Here is a 24533-nt window from a genome sequence, read left to right as displayed (position 1 = left end):
CGGTTTGGACCCCGATTTATAATAATCATTGGTTTGTACCGGGTAGACTGGATGGTGGGTTCCAGAGATGGCAACGGGCAGGAATTAGGACGATGGGGGATCTATTTATAGATGGGAGCTTCCCCAGCTTGAAAGCCTTGGAGGATAAATTTGAATTGCCAGCAGGGAATGGGTTTAGGTATCTGCAGGGGCGAGACTTCTTGAGAAGGCAGGTTCCTGCCTTCCTGCTGCTGCCGCCACGGGGGATACAGGACAGAGTAGTCTCCAGTACCTGGTGGGAGAGGGAAGGGTATCAGATATTTATCAGGAACTTTTGGCTTTTGGAATCGGAGGAAACTCCGGTGAAGGAGCTTAAGGGCAAGTGGGAAGACGAGCTCGGAGGAAAGATAGAGGCGGGTCTGTGGGCAGATGCCCTAAACAGGATTAATACATCCTCATCATGTGCCAGGCTTAGCCTGATACAATTTAAGGTAGTCCACCGGGCACACGTGACGGTGGCCCGGATGTGCAAGTTTTTGGGGGTAGAGGACAGGTGTTCGAGGGAAGCCCAGCAAATCATGTCCACATGTTCTGGGCATGCCCGAAGCTTGGAGGGTTTTGGCAGGGTTTCGCTAAGGCAATGTCCACGGTACTCAAAATATGGGTGGTGACAAGTCCGGAGGTGGCAATCTTTGGAGTGTCGGGAGAGCCGGGAGTTCAGGGGGCGAAAGAGGCCGACGTCTTGGCCTTTGCATCCCTGGTAGCCCGGAGACAAATCTTATTAATGTGGAGGGACTCAAAGCCCCCAAGTGCAGAGACCTGGGTTAGTGACATGGCTGGGTTTCTCAGTCTCGAGAAAATAAAGTTTGCCTTAAGAGGGTCAATGGTCGGGTTCACCCGGAGGTGGCAGCCGTTCGTCGACTTTCTCGGGGAAAATTAAAATGTCAGCAGATGCAGTATTCCAGGCGGGGGAGGGGGGCGGCGGATTGTTTTATGGTTGGGGTGTGTGAAGATTGGGATGGGGTGGAAATGTTTATTGTACCTGTTTATGTCACTGTTATTATTATAAAAACTTGCAAATACCCTAATAAAAATATATTTTTAAAAAAGTATTTTGTATATTATGGGACAGGTTAGTGGTTGGCTCTGCTGCCTTACAGTGCCAGGGACCGTGTTCAATTCAGCCTTGGGTGACTGTGTAGAGTTTGCATGTTCTCCCCGTGTCTGCGTGGGTTTCCTACGGATTCTCCGGTTTCCTCCCACAGTCCAAAGATGTGCTCCAAAAAAAAGGTTAGGTGGGTTACGGGAATAGGGTGGGGGCATGGACCTGGGTGGGGTGCTCCTTCGGACTTGATGGGCCGAATAGCTTTTGTACTATAGGGATTCTATGAAATCACCATGGAAAATGTATCAATATGAGTTGGATTTTGCTGTAGAAGTAACAGTAATCATGCTGTCAGTTACTAAAAGTGTAAATTGGATGCTGCGTGTCGAGGTAAAGTGCGGCAATTGTGATGCTGCTGCTCAAAGCTGGCCTACTCCTCCGAAAGCTGGGCTATACTGATCTCTCACAGAGATCCACCATTGAAACACACAAAACAGAATGAAGTTGCTGTCCTAGCATCATAGATTCCCAATAAACAGACCAGAAAAAGACTATATTGTCCATTTTGATGTGAGTGAATTTTTAGTGGTATGATAAATCGTAATTACTGCCAAAGAAGCTCTGAAACTGAAAATTACAATTTATAAATCTGGAGTTGCATTTCTTGGGATTTTTAATGTGTATGGAGATTTTCCGAAGAAATAACTTTTAAAAATCTTTCTGCATATTTTATTTCTCAAATCAATTTTACTTTCTCTTTATTTCGCTTTCGATGTCTAATTTGAGACCAAATTCACTATTCTAACTGGTTCAGACTCTGGCAATTCTTTTTCAGTCTGGCTCTTTGAGGAGATGTACAATTGCTTCCCCTGTAGAGGGTGCTCGAATTGGTTGCAAAAACCTCTTTGGGAGTCTGGGTAAAATCTGGTTGAATGCATTTCGTGTAGCCTTCACTTTATAAGTGTAAAATTAACTTTTATTGCATTTTGTTTCTTCTTCTTCCATCGTGACTGTCTAAAATGTTTTTTTGTTACACCTGAACTTACAGGAGTAGAATTTCCACGATAACATCAACGAAAACTCTGGAGAAATTACATAAATGACTAGCAGGAGATCGGGAGAATCCTTGCAAAAATTGTACGTCGCTAAATTTCATAGAATCGTAACAGCACAAAAGGAGGCCATTCGCTCCACGCTGTCTGTGCTAGCACCCGCACAGTGCCATTCCTCTGCCTTTTTCCTCGTCGCCCTGCAATTTTTTCCTTTTCATATAATGATTCAATTACTTTATGGCCCTGCTTCCACCACACTCTTGAGCAGTGTATTCCAGATCAGTTCAGCTCAGTTGGCTGGACAGCTGGTTCATGATGCAGAATGAGGCCAACAGTGCGGGTTCAATTCCCATACCGTCTGAGGTTATTCGTGAATGTGATCCTCAGGTTAAATCATCACCAGTCAGCTCTCCCGCTCAAAGAGGAAAGCAGCCGATGGTCACCTGGAACTATGGCGACTTTATCTTTTTATTCCAGATCTGTATGAAAATGTTTTTCTTCATGCCACCATTGCTTCTTTTACCAATTGTGCCCTTTGGTTCTCCATCCTTTCACCATTGGGAACAGTTTATCTCTACCTACTTTGTCCAACCCCCTCATGGTTTTGAATACCTCTATCAAATCTCCTCTCAATCTTACTTATCCAAGGAAAACAGCCGATACTTTTCAATCTATAACTGAAGTTCCACATCCCTGGAACCATTCTCATTAATCTTTCTGCACCCGCTCTAATGCCTATAAAGCCTACTTCTTTGAATTAACCTCTAATTACTGGCTAACTTCTATTGCTTCCAGCTTTGGTCTATGTATGAAGATGCTGTTGTGAATGTTGTTTTCCTTAATGTTGTCTTCAGCTGGCCTCTCGCCATACTCCTGATTCTTGATCAGGTAAATTTACGATCCAGTACAGCTCTGTGCTCCAGCCAAAGCTGCCTGAATCCATTTGGGGTCTGTCGTCTTGTTTCCACGTCGTTTAACAGTTTTGCACTGGGGATAGCTTGACGGATTAAAAATTTGCTTGTGGATAATATGTACCTTGAACAGTAAAACTCGAACTTGCCAAAAAAAAAATCTTGGACTGGGACCTATTTAGCATCAGATGTCCTTTTATAATTTAGAGTACCCAATTCTTTTTTTCCAACTTAGGGGCAATTTAGTGTGGACAATCCACCTACCCTGCACATAGAACATACAGTGAGAAGGAGGCCATTCGGCCCATCGAGTCTGCACCGACCCACTTAAGACCTCGCTTTCACCCTATCCCCATAACCCAATAACCCCTTCTAACCTTTTTTTTTGGTCACTAAGGGCAATTTATCATGGGCAATCCACCTAACCTGCACACCTTTGGACTGTGGGAGGAAACCTGAGCACCTGGAGGAAACCCACGCAGCCACGGCGAGAACGTGCAAACTCCGCAGGCAGTGACCCAGCGGGGAATCGAACCTGGGACCCTGGCGCTGTGACGCCACAGTGCTATCCACTTGTGCTACGGTGCTGCCCGAATCTTTTTAGGTTGTGGGGGTGAGACCCACGCAGACATGGGGAGAATGTGCAAACTCCACACACTGACCCGGGATCGGGATCGAACCGGGTCCTCGGCACCGTGAGGCAGCAGTGCTGTCCTTTGGCATCAGATTACTGTCCTTTTTTAAAAAAAAAATTCATTCTCCTCTCTCAAACCACAATACAGTTTTCTTCGAAAATGTAGAAAATAGATGAAAGCATGTAAAGAAAAGCTCGATGTCCTGGCACATTTGCCACTTGTGGGATTTGTGTTGGCAAATGGATGTGGACACGGTTAAGGGGCACCTGGAATGTCTTAGTGGATAGGTTGGATGGACTGGGCTTGTTTCCATTGGAGTTTAGAAGAGTAAGGGGTGACTTGAAGCTTATAAGATCCTGAACATAATTGACGATGTGGAAATGATGGTGCTTCCTCTTGTGGGTGAGTCCAGAACTAGGGGGCACTGTTTTAAAATTAGGGGTCACCTTTTAGGACAGAGATGAGGAGAATTTTTTGAGGGTTGTGCGACTTTGGAATTAGCTGCCTCAGTTGAGGTGCGGTCATTGAATGTTTTTAAAGCCAAGGTAGAAGAATCATATAGAATTTACAGTACAGAAGGAGGCCATTCGGCCCATCGAGTCTGCACCGGCTCTTGGAAAGAGCACCCTACCCAAGCCCACACCCCCACCCTATCCCCATAACCCAGTAACCCCACCCAACACTAAGGGCGATTTTGGACACTAAGGGCAATTTAGCATGGCCAATCCACCTAACCTGCACAAAGATAGATTCTTGTTGGGCAAGGGAGTCAAAGATCATCGGGGTAGATGGGAATGTGGAATCTGAAACACAAAGAGATTAGCCATGATCTTATTTAATTTAAAAAAAATGTATTTTATTACAAACGTGTATCAAAACCGGTTACAGCGAATAAACACCCCGGGAAACATACTTCCCAACAATCAACTATACAGTCTGTACAGATCTTTCCCCTTTTTCACCGCCCCTCCCTCGCAATGAACAGCCCCTCAAACACGGTCACAAACATCCTCCACCTTTCCTCAAACCCCCCTGAAGAGCCCCTTAACTCATACTTTATCTTCTCATATCGCAGGAAGTCGGGCAGGTCACCCAACCAAGCCGCTACCTCTGGTGGCGATGCCCACTGCCACTCCAGCAAAATTCGCCGCCGTGCAATCAGAGAAGCGAAGGTCAAGATATCGGCCTTCCTCCTCTCCCTGAGCTCCGGCTTCTCTGAAACCCCAAATATCGCCACCAAAGGGTCCGGATCCTCCACCTCCTCCACTACCCTGGCTAAGACTGCGAACACTGCCACCCGGAATCTTCCCAATTTTCCGCAACCCTAAAACATGTGCATGTGATTCGCTGGCCCCCGCCCACACCTCTCACACTCATCTGCTACCCCCTGAAAGAACCCACTCATTCTCGCCTGAGTCATATGCACCCTGTGCACCACCTTAAACTGTATCAGGCTCATCCTTGCACAAGAGGAGGTCCTGTTTACCCTACACAGTGCCTCACTCCATACTCCCCAATTGATCTCCATTCCCAACTCCGCTTCCCATTTCTCCTTGATCTTCACCACTTGCTCGCCTCCCTGCTCCCTCAGCCAATTCTTCCCTCTCCTTTCACTTCCGGAAGCAGCAGTCGCTTCAGCAGGGTGGTATTCCGGTAATCTAGGGAACCCCTTCCAGAACTTTCACACAAAGTCCCTAACCTGCAGATACTTGAATTCAATCCCCCTCGGCAGCTCTACCCTCTCCCTTAGCATGATCTTATTTAATGATGGAACAAGCTGGAGGGGCTGAATGGCCTACTTCTGGTTGTTTTGTATGTTTCTATGCAAGTGCGTTTGGACCATAGTAATTTTGTAGAGGATGGTCCCATTCTGAGGCAATGAGATGTTTTAAACGCATGTGTTGCAATTAGATTGTTTGGAGGATATCACCTTATTGGACTATAAGTTTGTAATACTTTGTAATTTATAGTGCCTTATTGGAGTATCCTGTTTTGTTTAATTGTATCATTGTTTTGCGTTTTGTAGTTTGGATTCCTAAAGTATGTTGAGAAACTTCATCGAAGGGTATGCAGTAACTACTAAAATATGTACTATATGAATGCTTTAGGAGGAGTTTACAACAAAACAGATTTGGCTTCCAGGGTACCGAGACAATAAACTTTAAACAGGATTTGGGTTACGCATGTTCTTCTACTCCCAGAATTACGCATCTCATTGACACATGACCCATCGCTTAGTCACTGACAGAGACTTACCATGTTCCAATAGAGGAAGTGAGATGTTCTGAGGGGGTCATTCTGTTTTATTTACGCAATTTCTGAGAAGTGATAGATGTGAGTCTTTTGTTTTCATTAATGGAATGTGAGCATCAGAGATGAGGCCAGTATTCCTTGCCCATCTCTAATTGCCTTTGAGATGTTCACGGTGAGCCATAAGACATAGGAGTGGAAGTAAGGCCATTCGGCCCATCGAGTCCACTCCACCATTCAATCATGGCTGATTTCAACTCCATTTACCCGCTCTCTCTCCATAACCCTTAATTCCTCGAGAAATCAAGAATTTATCAACTTCTGTCTTAAAGATACTCAACGTCCCGGCCTCCACCGCCCTCTGTGGCAATGAATTCCACAGACCCACCACTCTCTGGCTGAAGAAATTTCTCCTCATCTCTGTTCTAAAGTGACTCCCTTTTATTCTAAGGCTGTGCCCCCGGGTCCTAGTCTCCCCTACTAATGGAAACAACTTCCCTACATACACCCTATCTAAGCCATTCATTATCTTGTAAGTTTCTATTAGATCTCCCCTCAACCTCCTAAACTCCAATGAATATAATCCCAGGATCCTCAGACGTTCATCGTATGTTAGGCCTATCATTCCTGGGATCATCCGTGTGAATCTCTGCTGGACCCGCTCCAGTGCCAGTATGTCCTTCCTGAGGTGTGGGGCCGAAAATTGTTCACAGTATTCTAAATGGGGCCTAACTAATGCTTTATAAAGCTTCAGAAGTACATCCCTACTTTTATATTCCAAGCCTCTTGAGATGAATGACAACATTGCATTTGCTTTCTTAATTATGGACTCAACCTGCAAGTTTACCTTTAGAGAATCCTGGACTAGGACTCCTAAGTCCCTTTGCACTTCAGCATTATGAATTTTGTCACCGTTTAGACAATAGTCCATGCCTCTATTATTTTATTCAACGTGCAAGACCTCGCACTTGCCCACGTTGAATTTCATCAGCCATTTCTTGGACCACTCTCCTAAACTGTCTAAATCTTTCTGCAGCCTCCCCACCTCCTCCATACTACCTGCCCCTCCACCTATCTTTGTATCATCGGCAAACTTAGCCAAAATGCCCCCAGTCCCGTCATCTAAATCGTTAATATATAAGGAGAACAGCTGTGGCCCCAACACTGAACCCTGCGGGACACCACTCGTCACCGGTTGCCATTCCGAAAAAGAACCTTTAATCCCAACTCTCTGCCTTCTGCCTGACAGCCAATCGTCAATCCATGTTAGTACCTTGCCTCGAATACCATGGGCCCTTATTTTACTCAGCAGTCTCCTGTGAGGCACCTTATCAAAGGCCTTTTGGAAGTCAAGATAGATAACATCCATTGGCTCTCCTTGGCCTAACCTATTTGTTATCTCTTCAAAGAACTCTAACAGGTTTGTCAGGCACGGCCTCCCCTTACTAAATCCATGCTGACTTGTCCTAATCCGACCCTGCACTTCCAAGAATTTAGAAATCTCATCCTTAACAATGGATTCTAGAATCTTGCCAACAACCGAGGTTAGGCTAATTGGCCTATACTTTTCCATCTTTTTCCTTGTTCCCTTCTTGAACAGGGGGGTTACAACAGCGATTTTCCAATCCTCTGGGACTTTCTCAGACTCCAGTGACTTTTGAAAGATCATAACTAACGCCTCCACTATTTCTTCAGCTATCTCCTTTAGAACTCAAGGATGTAGCCCATCTGGGCCCGGGGATTTATCAATTTTTAGACCTCTTAGTTTCTCTAGCACTTTCTCCTTTGTGATGGCTCTGCCCCCTGACTCTCCGGAATTGTTGGGATATTACTCATGTCTTCTACTGTGAAGACTGACGCAAAGTACTTATTCAGTTCCTCAGCTATTTTCTTGTCTCCCATCACAAAATTACCAGTGTCATTTTGGAGCAGCCCAATGTCAACTTTTGCCTCCCGTTTGTTTTTAATGTATTTAAAGAAACTTTTACTATCATTCCTAATGTTACTGGCTAGCCTACCTTCAAATTTGATCCTCTCTTTCCTTATTTCTCTCTTTGTTATCCTCTGTTTGTTTTTGTAACCTTCCCAATCTTCTGACTTCACACTACTCTTTGCCGCATTATAGGCTTTCTCTTTTGCTTTGATGCATTCTCTAACTTCCTTTGTCAGCCATGGCTGCCTAATCCCCCCTCTGATAACCTTTCTTTTCTTTGGGATGAACCTCTGTACTGTGTCCTCAATTACTCCCAAAAACTCCTGCCATTGCTGTTCTACTGTTTTTCCCACTAGGCTCTGCTCCCAGTCGATTTTCAACAGTTCCTCCCTCATGCCCCTGTAGTTACCTTTATTTAACTGTAACACCTTTACATCTGATTCTACCTTCTTTCTTTCAAATTGGAGATTGAATTTGACCATATTATGATCACTGCCTCCTAAGTGCTCCCTTACTTTAAGATCTTTAATCAAGTCTGGCTCATTACATAACACTAAGTCCAGAATGGCCTGTTCCCTCGTGGGCTCCATCACAAGCTGTTCCAAAAAGCCCTCCTGTAAATATTCAATGAATTCCCTTTCCTTGGGTCCACTGGCAGCATTATTTACCCAGTCCACCTGCATATTGAAGTCCCCCATGATCACTGTGACCTTGCCTTTCTGACATGCACTTTCTATTTTGTGGTGCATTTTGTGCCCCCGGTCCTGACCACTGTTAGGAGGCCTGTACATAACTCCCATTATGGGTTTTTTGCCTTTGTGGTTCCTCAACTCTACCCACACAGACTCCACATCATCTGACCCTATGTCGTTTAGTGCTATTGATTTAATTTAATTCCTAATTAACAAGGCATCCCCGCCCCCTCTGCCCACCTCTCTGTCTTTTCGATAGGTTGTGAATCCCTGGATGTTTAAATGCCAGTCCTGAACGCCCTGCAACCATGTCTCTGTGATGCCTACCACATCATACCTGCCAGTCACAATCTGGGCCACAAGCTCATCTACCTTGTTCCGTACACTGCGCGCATTTAAATATAGCACCTTTAATTCTCTATTGACCGTCCCTTTTTGTTTTCTTAGTGTGGTGGACCTTGGTTTACTGAGCCTTTCCATACACTGTGTCATATTTTGTGGGATGGGGACAATCGTAACCACTCTTGAGTTTTGTCTGTTCGTGTTTTTTTGTATTCCTAAGCAGCTACGCTCCCCGCTGATTACTTCACCTCTTGGTTCCCTGACTTTCCCTCCCCCCCCCCCCCCCCCCCCCCCCCCCCAATCTGTAGTTTAAAGTCCTATTGACCACCCTATTTACTCTTTTCGCCAGAACACTGGTCCCAGCTCGGTTCAGGTGGAGACCATCCCAACGGTATAGGTCCCCCCTGTCCCAAAACTGATGCCAGTGTCCCATGAAAAGGAACCCCTCATTCCCACACCACTCTTTCAGCCACGTGTTAACTTCCCTTATTCTTGCCTCCCTATGCCAATTTGTACGTGGCTCGGGCAGTAATCCGGAGATTATGACCCTTGAGGACCTGTTTTTAAATTTGAATCCTAGCTCTTTATAATCTCTAAACAGGTCCTCTTTCCTAGACTTGCCTATGTTGTTGGTACCGACATGGACCACAACAACTGGATCCTCCCCCTCCCTCTCCAGTATCCTTTCAAGCCAGTCAGAGATGTCCCGCACTCTAGCACCGGGCAGGCAACATACTATGTGGGACTCTTTATCCTGCTCACAAAGGATACTATCTATCCCCCTGATAATAGAATCCCCTACAACTACAACTTGCCTATTTACTCCCTCCCCTTGAATGGCCTGCTGAACCATGGTGCCTTGGTCAGCTGACTCATCCTTCCTGCAACCCTGTTCGCCATCCACACAGGGAGCAAGTGCCTCATACCTGTTGGACAGTGTCAAGGGCTGAGGCTCCTGAGTTCCTGACTGCTGGTTCCCTTTACCTGCCTGACTTGCAGTCACAACCTGCTGTCCCTGGCCACTGGCAGGATTTAAACTACTTACTCTGACAGGTGTGACTGCCTCCTGAAACACAGTGTCCAGGTAAGTCTCCCCCTCCCGGATGTGCCTCAGTATTTGAAGCTCAGACTCCAGCTCATCAACTCTGAGCCGGAGCTCTTCGAGCAGCCAACACTTACTGCAGATGTGGTCACTGCAGCTTGCAATGGGATCTGCCAGCTCCCACACCAAGCAGCTCAAGCACATCACCTAACCAGCCATCACTAATTAATTAGTTTAATTTAAGTTTATGGTGGGGGCAGCTTCAGCCAATCAGACACTAATCTACACTGCACTTTTAACTGAAAAACAGCACACTTAGATTAACCACTTACCTTTCCTGGTTACCTCACTGCACCAAACTACCAAATTCTCACTGTCTGTATCTCTCACTCAGGCTGTGTCTCCTTGACCTGCGCAATGCTAATAATATAATATGCTATTAATAATAATATAATATGGCACTTACCTCACACCAATGGATCTTATTATTAGGTTAGAGGAGGAGGGTGGGTGGGAGACACTACACGTGTAGTGTCTCGGGTTTCCTCTCCACCAGAATTTATTGTTTGGCCGGGGGGGGGGCCTTCCCAGAAGTCGAACTTCCGGTTCCCGCCTTATATTAAAAAAAAACAGAAAAGAAGAACAGAAACGGGACTAGGTAAGTGTTTTTAAAGGAGAAACTTACCTCCCAGAAATCACTTGCGCACCGCTCCCACCGAAGTCCCAAGGCCTGCTCCTGTGAAGGTAAGTGTTTTTAAAGGAGAAACTTACCTCCCAGAAATCACTTGCGCACCGCTCCCGCCGAAATCTCAAGGCCTGCTCCTGTGAAGGTAAGTTTTTAAAGGAGAAACTTACCTCCCAGAAATCACTTGCGCACCGCTCCCGCCGAAATCCAAAAGGCGACTGCAATCCAGAGTGCTGTTAGAGAAGGAGTGCAAGGATGTTGATCCAGTGACAACAAAGGGACAGTGATGTATTTCCAAGTCAGGATGATGCATAGAAACAGGCCATTCAGCCCAACTAGTACATGCTGGTGTTTATGGAACCTCCCCCTGCATCCCCATCCTTTCTCCTCTATTAGCATAACCCCTATTCCTTTCTCCCTCATATCTAGCCTCCCTTTGAATGCATCTGTGCTACTCAATCACTCCCACTGGCAGGGAGTTTTACATTCTTACCAGTCTGGGTGAAGAAGTTTCTTCTGAATTCACTCTTTCATTTTTTGATGACTATCTTGGTGACTATCTGGCCTCTTGTTTACTCTTTCCCACTACTGGAAATGTTCCCTCTGTGTCTACTCTTACCAAAACTGTTCATAATTAAAGACATCTATTACATCACCCCTGAGCTTTCTCTTTTCAAGAGAATAGAGACCCAATCCAGTCTGCTCATTCTCTCCTGTTGAGTATAACCTTGCAGTTCTGGTTTCAGCCTTTTAAAGCTTTTTTGCATCCTCTTCTATCATTTTTTACAAAATGGCAACCAGAATTGTACACCATACTCCGCAAGTGTAATTTCAACAAGGTTTGATACAAGTTTTGAATAACTGCTCCAATTTTCAATTCTGCAATTCAAAAATAAACCCCAGTCCTTATAAAGAAGGCAAAAGCACATGGGATACAGGGTAATTTGATGAGATGGATTCAAAATTGGCTTAGTTGTAGGAGACAGAAGGTTATGACAGACGGCCGCTTTAGTGACTGGAAGCCAGTGTCAGTGGTGTACCACAGGGATCTGTACTGGGTCCCCTATTGTTTGTCATTTATATAAATGAAATAGATAACTGTGGGCGGTAGGAACAGTACATTTGTTGATGACACACAGATTGGCCAGGTGGTTAACAGTGAGGTTGAGTGTCTTGGGTTACAGGAAGATATAGACGGGATGGGCAGATAACTGGCAGATGGAATTTAACCCTGAAACGTGTGAGGTGATACACTTTGGAAGGAGTAATTTGACAAGGAAGTCAGTGAATGGCCTGACACTGGGAAGTTCCAATGAACTCGAGTTGTCCATAGATCTCAAAAGGCGGGAGGGCGGGCTAATAGGGTGGTGAAAAAGGCATATGGGACACTTGCATTTATCAATTGAAGCGTAGATTACAAAAGCAGGGAGGTCATGTTGTAGTTGTATAGAACTTGGTGAGGCCACAGCTGGAGCACTGTGTGCAGTTCTCATCACCACATTATAGGAATGATGTGATTGCATTCGAGGGGGTGCAGAGGAGATTCACCAAGATGTTGCCTGGGACGGAACCTTTAAGTTATGAAGAGAGGTTGGATAGGCTTGGGTTGTTTTTGCAGGAGCAAAGTGGCGACTTGATCGATGTGTGCGAGATTATGAAGGGCATGGACAGGGTGGATAGGGAGCAGCTATTCCCTTTAGTCAGAGGGTCAGTTACAAGGGGACACAAGTTCAAGGTGAGGGGTCGGAGGTTTAGGAGGGGATGTTCGGAAAAACCTTTTTACCCAGAGGGTGACGATCTGGAAGGTGATAGAGGCGGGTTGCCTGACATCCTTTAAAAAGTACCTGAATCAGCACTTGGCATGTTATGATAGTCAAGACCATTAAACGAGTAATGGCAGATGGGATAAGGTACGTCAGCCGAAGGGCCTCTTCTGCACTGTACCTTTCTGTGATTCTGCTATCGGTATGACTTTATTAATCTATATAATTTGGTTTAATGATTTGTGTATTTATATCTCTTTCCCCATCCAGATCTTTGTTTCTATATTCCATTTATCAAGTTATATTCCAAGAGGAAGTGGCCAGCTTATCTTTTGTACCAAAATGTAATATGTGTTGAAATTCATTTGCCAATTAAATGTCTTCAAGTTTATTAATGCCATCATGTAATTTGTTGCTGGCATTCTCTGTTGACTATCGCCCCTTTCCTCCAGTTTGGTGGCATTCGCAAACTTTGAAATTGTTTCTGATTTCAATGTCAAAATCGTTAATGTAGATTGTGAAATTGTAAACACATTCAATTTACCCAGTTTACCCAGCACTGATCCCTGTGAGATCAAACGAGCAGAAATAGTTTCTCTCTCTGGTGAATCCCTTCATTATTTTGAACATCTTGTTTAGTTCATTCCATAAACTTCTTGGTATCGACATTTGGCTGTGCTTTTGCCTGACCTGGGAGTACTCACTCCTGCATTGGGAGTGCTACACTATTGGCCTGCCACTTGATAAGCAGGACACACAATGCTCCTAATTAATCTTTTCAAAATGAGTGGGATTAGCCAATCCAGACCGTGGGTTTCAAAAAGCTTAGAGTAGAAAAAGGCAAAAAAAATAAAGTTTGAGTCAGATACTGAGATTTCAATCCTGCAGAAAGCCTAGGAGAGTATAGATGCAACATGAAATTAAAACAAACACGGGGAGAATATGCAAACTCCACACGGACAGTGACCCAGAGCTGGGATCGGGCCTGGGACCACAGTGCCATGAGGCAGCATGTTAACCACTGCGCCACCATGCTGCCCTATCAGCATCCATTCCTGAGACTAAATATTGACGCTGAGGCGCGATCTGCCGACTTCGACGACAGCCAAACTGGCGCCGCACCTGCACCGATTCAGCAACCGTTGAGCACCAGTGCCATGTGGAACACAATCGATTCCAATGAGAAGCGTTGCCGGATTTGTGATTGACACTGAGGAGGCTGACAAGCTGCAGCCACATATACACACTTCACTCCCCACACACATCATCTCAGCCAGCCAACAAAATGACAGCAAGGAGAGCGGCATCAAGATTCATGGACGCTGAGCTTGAGACGCTGCTGGATGCCACAGAGGAGAGGCGGGTGACCCTGTACTCCGGCCCAGGAAGGAGGCTGTCAGCTGCTGCCGCTTGCCATGCCTGGACACGGGTGGCAGAGGCAGTAAATGCCAACAGCAACACCATCTGGACAAGCCAGCAGTGCCGTAAGAAACTGCATGACCTTCGCGGGATGGCCAGCAGCACTGTGCCCCGGCACTGAGCACTGTCCCACACACCTGTAACCCCCCCCCACTTGACATGGGGGGCGGCCGAACCTCCATCCTACACCACATGCCGACATCCAAACTGGCCGCCGTGGCCGGGTAACTCGTCCACTGAAACCACCAGCTACCCACTCTGAGCTGCATGTGTCGGAATGTCTAACACTCTACACCTTCTGTCCCCCCACCCCTCCCCCAGGAGAAGGCCGGCCATAACTGTCGGGAGCAGAAGACTGAAAGGGGAGTGCCAGATCTGCAGACCAAGGCAGAGTAGCGGGCCCTGGACATGGTTGGCGGGCCCCGAGGAAAGGGAGGTCGCCAAGGTGGAGATCGGAGTCGGGCACAGAAGTGAGACCCTGCTGAGTTGCGGCTCCCATGGCACTCCACCCCCACCACCACACCATCTCACCCACATGACCCCCGTCCCGCCAAACACACCCAAGCCCACTGTCTAAGCCCGCGTCCAGTCTTATGTCTTGCTGGATCTGCTGGTGATGGGATGGGTCCTTCTGGTGTCCCCAACTAGCGCCAGTGCCTGTGCCGAGTAGAAACAAGGGCACGGATGAGACCCAGGCCACCCCAGAGCCCGAGTCTGATGATGACACTGAATTCCCATCACCGCTGTCTCCAACACCCTCCACCATCCCAGAGACACTCACCTCGATTGGGTACTTTAGTGAAGAGGTTCCTGGGACACTATCTGGCGTGCACCACACACATGCTCCAGTACAGTAGGTGGAGGTAGGAACTCTAAAGGGGACGGACGGTCAGATGGCGGGCCGACCCCAGGATCTAGCTGCTGTCCAGAAGGGCTTTGGGCTTATGGAACGGACAGTCCCAGTTGGTGAACCTGGAGGCGATCATAGTGTCCCATACGCGTTGGCCCTGGCATACACGTTGTGTGGCCTTCTGTGCCTGCCTGGGCCCCATGACATGTCCGTCCTCCCCCTCCTCGTCTGGTGAGGCCTAGCGTTTGTCCTCCTCCAGCATGAAGTCCCTCTGCTGTGCGACGTAGAGGGTGCAACAGGCCGCCACGATGTGGGCGACCCTCCCAGCGCTATACTGGAGGGCCCCTCCAGAGCGGTCCATGCACCTGAACCGCATCTTATGGATGCTGAAACACCACTCGATCATGCTCCTGGTTGCTGCATGGGCGTCATTGTAACGGGTCTCAATGTCAGTCTGTCATCAGCCACAACCGCAGTTGATAGCTCTTGTCGCCCAGGAGCCAACCCCCCTGCTGTGGGTGCGCCTCAAAGAGGCAGGGAATTGATGAATGTGCCAGAATGAAGGCGTCTTGCACACTGCCCAAGTGTCGGACGCATACGTGCATGATGCGCATCGGATGGTCACACCAGCTGCATGTTCATTGCATTGAGTGGAACTCACCCGCCACGCTCCTTTGCCGGCCAATGTCAGCACCAGCAACCCCCTGTGTCCTGCCTCCTCTCTCTCTTCCTCAGCAGCCATGGTGCCTGTTTCTCGATTTTTATAATTCTCGCAGTCGAGAATTCTCCCCAGTGGAAGCGGCGAATTGCGGAGGCACCGGAGAATACCGGGTCAGGCCCGCTAATAATATGCCAACGGCGTTTACTGTGTGTGCGGAGTGGAACATATTGACATCGCTGTCGGGTCACTGGAGAATTGCAGTTTGGCAAGAAATCGATGCCCGCCATAATTTCAGCATCAAAACCGATTTTCCACCCAAACGCGTTTCAATGCCAGCGTCAGCCAGCGGATAATCCCGCATGAGGTGTTACATTTTGGCAAGAAAAATAAGGAGGTTACATAGTGAGAGATAAGAATGTAAATTGGATATGGGAGTAAAAGGATCTGGGAGTGTAAATAATAATAACAAATCCGAAAGAATAATGACACAGATTAACGAGGACATTATTAAAAAAGCAGACAGACGTGAGGAGCGGAACTGGAAGAGAGACTATGGACTGTGATTGGGGAGCTGAAAAATGTATAAATGCTATAACTTTCTTTTTACTGATGTGTATTGTATTGTAACTTACTTGTCTTCACATTGTTACAGAGTTCAAGTTATTGGTTGGGTTGATTGGCATTCTGTGTTGCGACGGTTATATCTTATTTTAGTGAATGGTATGGGTTGGATTGTTGTTTTTGTTTTTACTTTCTCTGGGACTCGGTGGGAGGGGACGGTGTATCTTGGCGGGGGGAGCTACCCGTGCTAGCTAACTAAAGTCGGCTAGTGAACGGAGGTGAGGTGAGAGGAGGACTGTGGACATTGGAGCCTGGTTAGCAGGTTTCGATGGGCCTACGAGGGGGAGGCGGATTGATGCTGGGAGATGTTTTTTCGAGAGGAAATTTTTGGGAGGGAGGGAAGGGGTTCGATGTTAATAATGGATAGGGGCGGGTCAGGCTCATGGGGCAGGACCCAGTGGTATGATGATTGTGGATAAGAAGGGTGGGGGGGGGGGGGGGTGTTGAGAGACCCCCAGTTAGTATAGTCATGTGGAACGTGAAGGGGTTGGGAGGTCCTGCAGGAGACTCACTTGAGGGCGAAGGACCAGGTGAGACTTAAAAAGGGCTGGGTTAGTCAGGTGTTTCACACTGGATTTGACGGAAGGGCTCGAGGGGTAGCGGTGTTGGTCAGCAAAAGGGTACACTTCCAGATGGAGAAGGTGGTGGCAGATCAGGGGATTAGATTTGTAATTGTGATAGGGGCACTGGAGGGGAGGTTAGTGACGCTGTTAAGTGTATATGGTCCTAATTGGGATGATGTGGAATTCGCAAGAGTGTTTGGGGCCATCCCCAACTTGGACACACACAAACTGATAGTGGGGGGGGGGGGGAGTGGAACTTGGTGCAGGAGCCAAGGTTGGACAGATCACGGCCGCGCTCGCTGGTCCCATCATGGGGCAAAGGTGTTGGCTGGGCTAATGGTGGAAATGGGAGGGATGGACCCTTGGAGGTTTCTGCATCCGAGGGAACGGGAGTACTCGTTTTTCTCAGCAGTCCATAAGGTATACTCGTGGATCGACTTTTTCGTGGTGGGGAAGGCTTTGCTGGCTGGGGTTAAGGAGTCGGAATACTCGGCAATTGCAGCGTCAGATCATGCTCTGCATTGGGTGGATATGGTGCTGGAGAAGGGGGAAGCGCAGAGGCTGGGGTGGAATTTAGATGTGGGACTTTTGGGGGACCAAGTGTTCTGTGACAAAATTGAAAAGGTAATTAAGGAATATGTAGGTTGCAACTGTGCGGGTGAGGTGTCGAAGGCAGTTGTCTGGGAGGCTCTAAAGGTGGTGGTGAGGGGTGAGGTGATTTTGCTTAAGGCCAGGGTGGACAAAGAGGAGAAGTTGGAGCGGCAGAGGGTAATAGATGAGATGTTGGAGGTAGATTGGAGTTATGCAGAAGATGGGGACCCAGCGAAGCTGGAACTACAGGCAAGCTTTGACCGGCTATCTACCAGGAATGCGGTGCGCCAACTGAGGCGAGCAAAGGGTGCATTTTACGAACATGTTAGCAGGTCAGCTCCGGAGGGAAGCAGCGGCAAGGGAAATTGTTCAGGTGAGGGATAGGGCAGGGAAGTTGGTGTCTCCGGATCTGATGAACAAAGTTTTTGAGGAATTTTATGAGAGATTGTACAAGTCAGAGCCACCTGGGGGAGACCGTGGCATGGAGGAATTTCTAGATGGGTTGGAGTACCCGAGGTTAGGGGAAGGGTCAGGGCTACATTAGAAGGAGCGATAATGGAGCAGGAGATAAGGATACGATTGGGAGGATGCAGTCGGGGAAGGTGGCGGGGCTGGATGGGCTTCCGGTAGAATATTATAATAAATTCAAGGATGAGCTGGCACCCCTGATGGTGGGGATGTTTGAAGAGGCAATAGGGAAGGGGGTGTTACCACAAACTTTGGGGCAGGCATCGATTTCCCTGTTGCTAAAAAAAGATAAGGATCCGACGGAGTGTGGGTTGTATATAGGCCCATATCGCTTCTGAATGTGGACGCAAAAGTATTGGCGAAGGTACTGGCTGGTAGGCTGGAGGAGTGCCTCCCGAAGGTGATAGGTGAAGATGGGGCCCGTGAGAGGGAGACAGCTCTTTTCAAACGTTAGAAGGGTATTGAACGTCGTTATGGCGCCGGCAGAGGGGTAGGAAACAGACGTGGTTGTGGCATTGCACGCTGAGAAGGTGTTTGACCGGGTAGAATGGGGGCGTTGATAGTTCTGGAGCGGTTTGGGATTGGACCAAGATTTGTGAACGGGCTAAAGTTACTATATAAGGAGTCAAGGGCGAGTGTCCGCACAAACAACATCAGCTCAAGATACTTTTCTCTCCACCGTGGGACTAGGCAGGGATGTCCTATGTCCCCCCTGCTGTTTGCACTCGCGATTGAGCCGTTGGCCATCGCATTCAGAAGTTTGGGGTTATGGAAAGGAATAGTGCGGGGGGGGGGATGGAGCATAGGGTGTCCTTATATGCCGATGACTTGCTATTATACGTGTCGGAACCGAGTGTGTCGGGAGAATATTGGAGCTGCTGCGAGTGTTTCAGTCTTTCTCGGGGTACAAACTAAATCTAGACGAGTGAGTATTTTGTGGTGTCTCGACCGGGGTTGGGGCAGGGTTGGGGAGGCTACCATTCTGTAGGGCAGGGCACAATTGCTTCACAGCTCCAGGGTCACAGGTTCGATTCCCGGCTTGGGTCACTGTCTGTGTGGAGTCTGCACATTCTCCCTGTGTGTGCGTGTGTTTCCTCCGGGTGCTCCGGTTTCCTCCCACAGTCCAAAGATGTGCAGGTTAGGTGGATTGACCATGATAAATTGCCCTTGGTGTCCAAAATTGCCCTTAGTGTTGGATGGGGTTACTGGGTTATGGGGGTAGTGTGAAGGTGTGGGTTTGGGTAGGGTGCTCTTTCCAAGAGCCGGTGCAGACTCGATGGGCCGAATGGCCTCCTTCTGCATGTAAATTCTATGACTCACTTTAGCTACCTGGGGGTGCAGGTTGCCCGGGAGTGGGGGGGGGGGGGGGGGCTCCGCAGGTACAACATTTCTAGCTTGGTGGGGAGAGTGAAAGCTGATTTGGCAAGGTGGGATGGTCTCCCTCTGTCATTGGCGGGTCGGGTACAGGCGGTTAAAATGAACGTATTGCCCGATTTCTGTTTATTTTCAATGCATGCCGATTTTCCTGCCGAAGGCTTTTTTAAGAGAGATTGTGGGAAGGATTACGTCGTTCATATGGGGAGGGAAGGTGGCAAAGAGTTAGAAACGTGCTGCTACAGAGGGGAAGGCAGGCAGGGGGTTTGGGTCTTCCGAAGCTGATGTATTACTACTGGGCGGCGAATGTGGAGAAGGTGCGGAGCTGGGTCAGAGGGGTTGATTCCCAGTGGGTCAGAATGGAGGAGAGTTTGTGCAGGGGGTTGGGATTGAAAGCACTAGCAACAGCGCCACTCCCGATAGCCCCGGGGAAGTACTCAGTAATAGCTTCATTGAGAATTTGGAGGCAGTTTCGCCAACACTTCGGGTTGGGGGCAGGGTCAAGGGAAATGCCAATTCGGGGGAACCTCAGATTTGCGCCAGGGAGGTGGGATGGAAATTTTCAGAAATGGGAGGAGAAGGGGATTAAGACACTAAAAGATTTGTTTCTTAGGGGTCGGTTTGCAGGATTGAAGGAGCTGTAAGCGAAGTATGGGCTGGAGCGGGGGGAAATGTTTAGATACATGCAGGTTCAAGATTTTGCCAGAAAGGAGATACAGAGCTTCCAGGTGGAGCCAGCCTCCACATTGCTGGAGGTGGTGCTGACGACAGGGGAGACTGGAGAACGGGGTAGTGTCAGCGGTTTACGGAGCTATTTTGGAAGAGGAGAAGGCACCACTGGAAGGGATCAAAGCAAAGTGGGAGGAAGAGTTGGGAGAGGATATGGAGGAGGGGTTCTGGTGTGAGATGTTCCGGAGGACGAATGCCTCCATCTCGTGCGCAAGGTTGGGGCTGATACAGCTGAAGGTGGTATACAGAGCACACCTCACGAGGGCGAGGATGAGCCGATTCTTTGAAGGAGTAGATGATGTGTGTGAACGTTGTGGGGGGGGGGGGGGGGGGGGCGGGGGGCGCGCTAATCACGCTCATATGTTTTGGTCCTGTCTGAGCTAGAGGATTACTGGAAGGAGGTTTTTAGGGTAATTTCTGAAGTGGTGCACGTGAAACTGGACCCGGGCCCCCGGGTGGCCATTTTCGGGGTGTCGGACCAGCCAGGGTTGGAAGCGGGTGCGGAGGCAGATGTTGTAGCCTTCACCTCGTTGATCGCCCGAAGCCGGATCCTGATCGGATGGAGGGCAACCTCTCCACTCTGTGCCCTGGTGGGGGGGACTTGTTGGAATTCTTGACTCTTGAGAAGGTTAAGTTTGAACCGAGGGGAAGGATGGAGGGGTTCTACAATTCATGGGTGTTATTCATCATGCACTTTCAAGAACTGGATAACATCGAACATTAGTTGGGGGGTGGGGGTGGGTGGGAGGGTTGGGGGGGGGAGGGCGCGGTCGCGGTGTGTGTTGATGGTGACTATGGGTGATTCCTGCTTCCTGTCATTTGTTTATGTGAACATGCAGGCTAATGTTTGGGGTTTGGTGGGAGGATGGGATCGTTGTTATTGATATGGGGATTGACATATTTGTTACTGATTATTGTTTGTTGTTGGTGGGTGTAAATTTGGGAGAAAATGAAAAAGGAGAATAAAAAATATTTTTAAAAAACAAAACAAAAAACAATCCAAACATTAAGTTTTATTGTTGGAGTAGTAGAATTGGGGAAAAAAAAGGAGTTATGCTAAACTTTCATCGAACCCTGGTTAGGCCTCACCTGGAATACTGCATACAATTCTAGTCAGCATATTATGTAAAAGGTGTAGAAGCACTGGAGAAAATAAAATAAGATTTACAAAGCTGAAACCAAAGCTAGAGGCCATTAATAAAAGGCAGTCCCCAAGAAATCTAATAGAGAATTGGGAAGAAACTACTTTATCCAGAGAGTGGTGAGAATGTGGAACTCGCAACCACAGGGAGTAGTTGAACAAATCATGTGCATGCATTTAAGTGGAGGCATGTCATGCGTTCAATGGTGAAAGAAATAGAGGATTATGCTGATCGAGGTAGGTGTTAAAAGACGGGGGGCAGCTCAAGTAATAACAGCAACTTTTATTTATACAGCATCTATAACATAATGAAATACCCCAAGGCACTTACTTCACAGAAGCATTATAAAACAAAGTCTGGTGCTGTGCCACATTAGGGGAATTAGGGGCAGCACGGTAGCATTGTGGATAGTACAATTGTTTCACAGCTCCAGGGTCCCAGGTTCGATTCCGGCTTGGGTCACTGTCTGTGCGGAGTCTGCTCATCCTCCCCGTGTGTGCGTGGGTTTCCTCTGGGTGCTCCGGTTTCCTCCCACAGTCCAAAGATGTGCAGGTTAGGTGGATTGGCCATGATAAATTGTCCTTAGTGTCCAAAATTGCCCTTAGTGTTGGGTGGGGTTACTGGGTTATGGGGATAGGGTGGAGGTGTTGACCAAGGGTGGGGTGCTCTTTCCAAGAGCCGTTGCAGACTCGATGGGCCGAATGGCCTCCTTCTGCATTGTAAATTCTATGAAGTTGATGAACTAAAGCTTGGTCAAAGAAGTAGATTTAATGTGTCTTAAAGGAGGAATGCAAGATGGAGAGGTATAGGGAGGGAATTCCAGAGCTTGGGACCTAGCCAACTGATGGCATGACCATCAATGGTGGGGAATGTATACTTGGGAATGCACAAGAGGCCAGAATTAGATAAGTACAGATAGCTCGGAGGGTTGTCGGGCTGGAAGAGATGACAGAGAAAAGGACCGGCAAGGCCATGGAGAGTTTTAAAAACAAGGATGCACATTTTAAAATCAACATATTGCTTGACCTGGAGCCACTGCTGGTCATTAAGCACAAGGGTGATAGGGGAACAGGATTTGCTATGAGTTACGATGTTGGCAGCAGAATTTTGGACGTTCTCGAGCTTACAGAGTTAAAATGTGAGTCCCGCCAAGAGTGTGTTGGAATAATCAATTCTAGATGTAATGTTGGCATGGATGAGGGTTTCTGCAGAAAATTAGCTGATCTCGGCAAAATCGAGCGGGTAGAGCATAAAATACGATCATGGACTGGTGGGCTGAATGGCCTGTTTTGCGCTCTTTATTCTATGTAATCCTGTATACTCTATTGTGACTTATTGCAGTATCAGGTGCTAAATAAAACTTTCACTATTCTGCAGGAGTATTGTGCTTCGGCCCCAGCTTCTGGAGCGAACTCCAAACCTGAATTGTTCCATTTTCCATGCTTTACTGGGACCCCTCTGAGTGAGATTGGTACTTTTCTGCAGAAACACAAGCAGTTATTTGTTGCAGCATATGTATCGGCAAAGATTGGCCAAATACATTTTATGCAGGACTTGACTATTGAAACCAGCAGATAGGAGATTTAAAGGCAAAGTAGGCAAATATAACCCCGGGACGAAGATACAATGTGCTGACCTAGTCATAGCGTCATATAACCTTTTGTATCAAAAGGGTTGAGTGTGACAAAAACTATTGGAGCGATGCATACTGTTTCATATATATTTGGCAGTTGTTTTGTTTTTGCATCAGTGTACTGTACCATTTTGGGTATTGTACTTTGTTGTCTGACTTATCAGGAACTGTCCTGCAGTTAATTACTGCAATTTTGTTTGTCCGTGTATATAATATAATATTTCGTGAATCTGCTATGCACTGATCTTCTCTGACTGATGGAAGTGCGAAGTTTGTGTTACACTTTGGGATAGTGTCTAAATTATGGCTGTCCTTTAGACTTATTTCAGGTGTTTTCATACATGTTTATTTGGATTTGTCATAAATACTTACTTCATTTTCCTACAGGTTTTAGGAGAGGTGGAGACCCAGGCATGCCGGAACCCAACCTTCTAAGGTAGATATCTAAAACTGCAATAATCACTTGGTAAAAGGTACCCAGTATTCTCCTGTAAGCTGTGCAGCCACCCAGAGGTTCCTGTGCAGCCTGAGCATAAGGAAAGATTTAAAGGGCTTTCACAATTAAATGGATAGATTGTACATTCCAAAAATAATTCGAATAAAACATTGGGATGTATTTATTTTGAATAAAGGAATATGCCTATATTTTCAATGAAGGGCATAATTTTGTCATTTTTATGCTTAGGAGTGGTAAGATGTACTTTAATTCTTGCAGTCATTGCTCAATCTCACCTTGTCCTGTTTGGAAGAAGATGCAGATAGGATGTTTAGGCTCAACTTTTTAAAAAGTATTTTTATTCGACAGATTTTCACCATTTTCGCAATACAAAACAACCCCAACCAAACAACCCCCCCCCCTCTCCTCCCCATAGCAATCAACGGTAACCAACTCCTGAAATTGCATCATGAACAAAACCCAACAATTGTTGAACCCTCCCCTCAGCTCGGACTTCTTCTCCAGGGTCTGAAACTCCAGCAGGCCCCCCCCACCACCACTCGGATCCGGGCACAGGGTGGAGAAGCTGACCTCCACCCCAACAATAATAATAATCTTTATTATTGTCACAAATAGACTAACATTAACACTGCAATGAAGTTACTGTGAAAATCCGCTAGTTGCCACATTCCAGCGCCTGTTCGGGTACACAGGGAGAATTCAGAATGTCCAATTCACCTAACAAGCACGTCTTTCGGGACTTGTGGGAGGAAACCGGAGCACCCGGAGGAAACTCACGCAGACACGGAGATATCGTGCAGACTCCGCACAGACGGAACCCGAGCTGGGAATCGAACCCGGGTCCCTGGAGCTGTGAAGCAACAGTGCTAACCACTGTGCTACCGTGCCGCTCCTCCACTCTATTTAGACTATCATTATCCAGGCCTCTTCATTATTTCCTACAAAAATGCTCTACTTGACATTTGGCTGTAAAAATAAATTGCCGATTCAGTATTCATCCCGTAAGGCTGTTGATGTCTTGTATTTTGCAAGAGGAAAACATGATATTTCTTTCTAAGTAGCTACGGATAGTACTGATGCTCAATTATCTCACAAGATGTTCGTATAGAATTGTGCCTATGTGTGAGAAATGTCAGTTTTATCATTATCCAAAATATAGAAAGATGGAAAAAGCCCACCACTCACCATATGCCCCCTGCACACCTCGCTCTCAAAATTCCAGAGATGAGGTGGGAGTGATATCCCTTGAGAACAAGGCAACATTTGACTGTGACATCAGGGCCCTTGCAAAATTTAAGTAAATAGGAATCAGGGAATATTTTCCACCGTTTGGAAAAATGAAGATGGTTGCCATTGTTGAGGGTCAGTCATCTTAACCCTAGGACATTGTTGCAGGAATTCCTTGGGGGGTGTCCTTGGCCAACCACCTTCAGCTGTTCATCAATAATCTTCTCCATTATAAGGTCAGAAGTGGGGATGTTCGCTGATGAGTGCTTAGTACCATTTGGAGCTCCTCCGATACAGGCGCAGTTCATTTTTGCATGGACCAAGAAGCATTAAGCCTTGGACTGATCAGTGGAAAGTCACATTTAAGCCACTCAAGTGCCAGACGATGACCAACTTCCAAGAAGAGAGA

General features: G+C 47.2%; 1 protein-coding gene across 2 annotated transcripts in view; it reads left to right on the top strand.

Moving 5' to 3' along the window:
* The window catches only part of tomm7 (translocase of outer mitochondrial membrane 7 homolog (yeast)), a 38948-nt gene that overhangs the window by 2144 nt on the left and 12271 nt on the right, over window positions 1-24533 (top strand). For both annotated transcript variants that reach the window (XR_011947790.1, XM_072509221.1), the window contains exon 2: window positions 22828-22876. Coding sequence is in view for 1 of the 2 variants with exons in the window: in XM_072509221.1 (XP_072365322.1) it covers window positions 22828-22876 (49 nt within the window). In the remaining variant the exon portion in view is untranslated. The remainder of the gene's footprint in view (window positions 1-22827; window positions 22877-24533) is intronic.

Source organism: Scyliorhinus torazame, chromosome 6, assembly GCF_047496885.1.
Source record: "Scyliorhinus torazame isolate Kashiwa2021f chromosome 6, sScyTor2.1, whole genome shotgun sequence".
NCBI lineage: Eukaryota > Metazoa > Chordata > Chondrichthyes > Carcharhiniformes > Scyliorhinidae > Scyliorhinus > Scyliorhinus torazame.
This window is presented reverse-complemented; position numbering and strand designations above follow the sequence as displayed.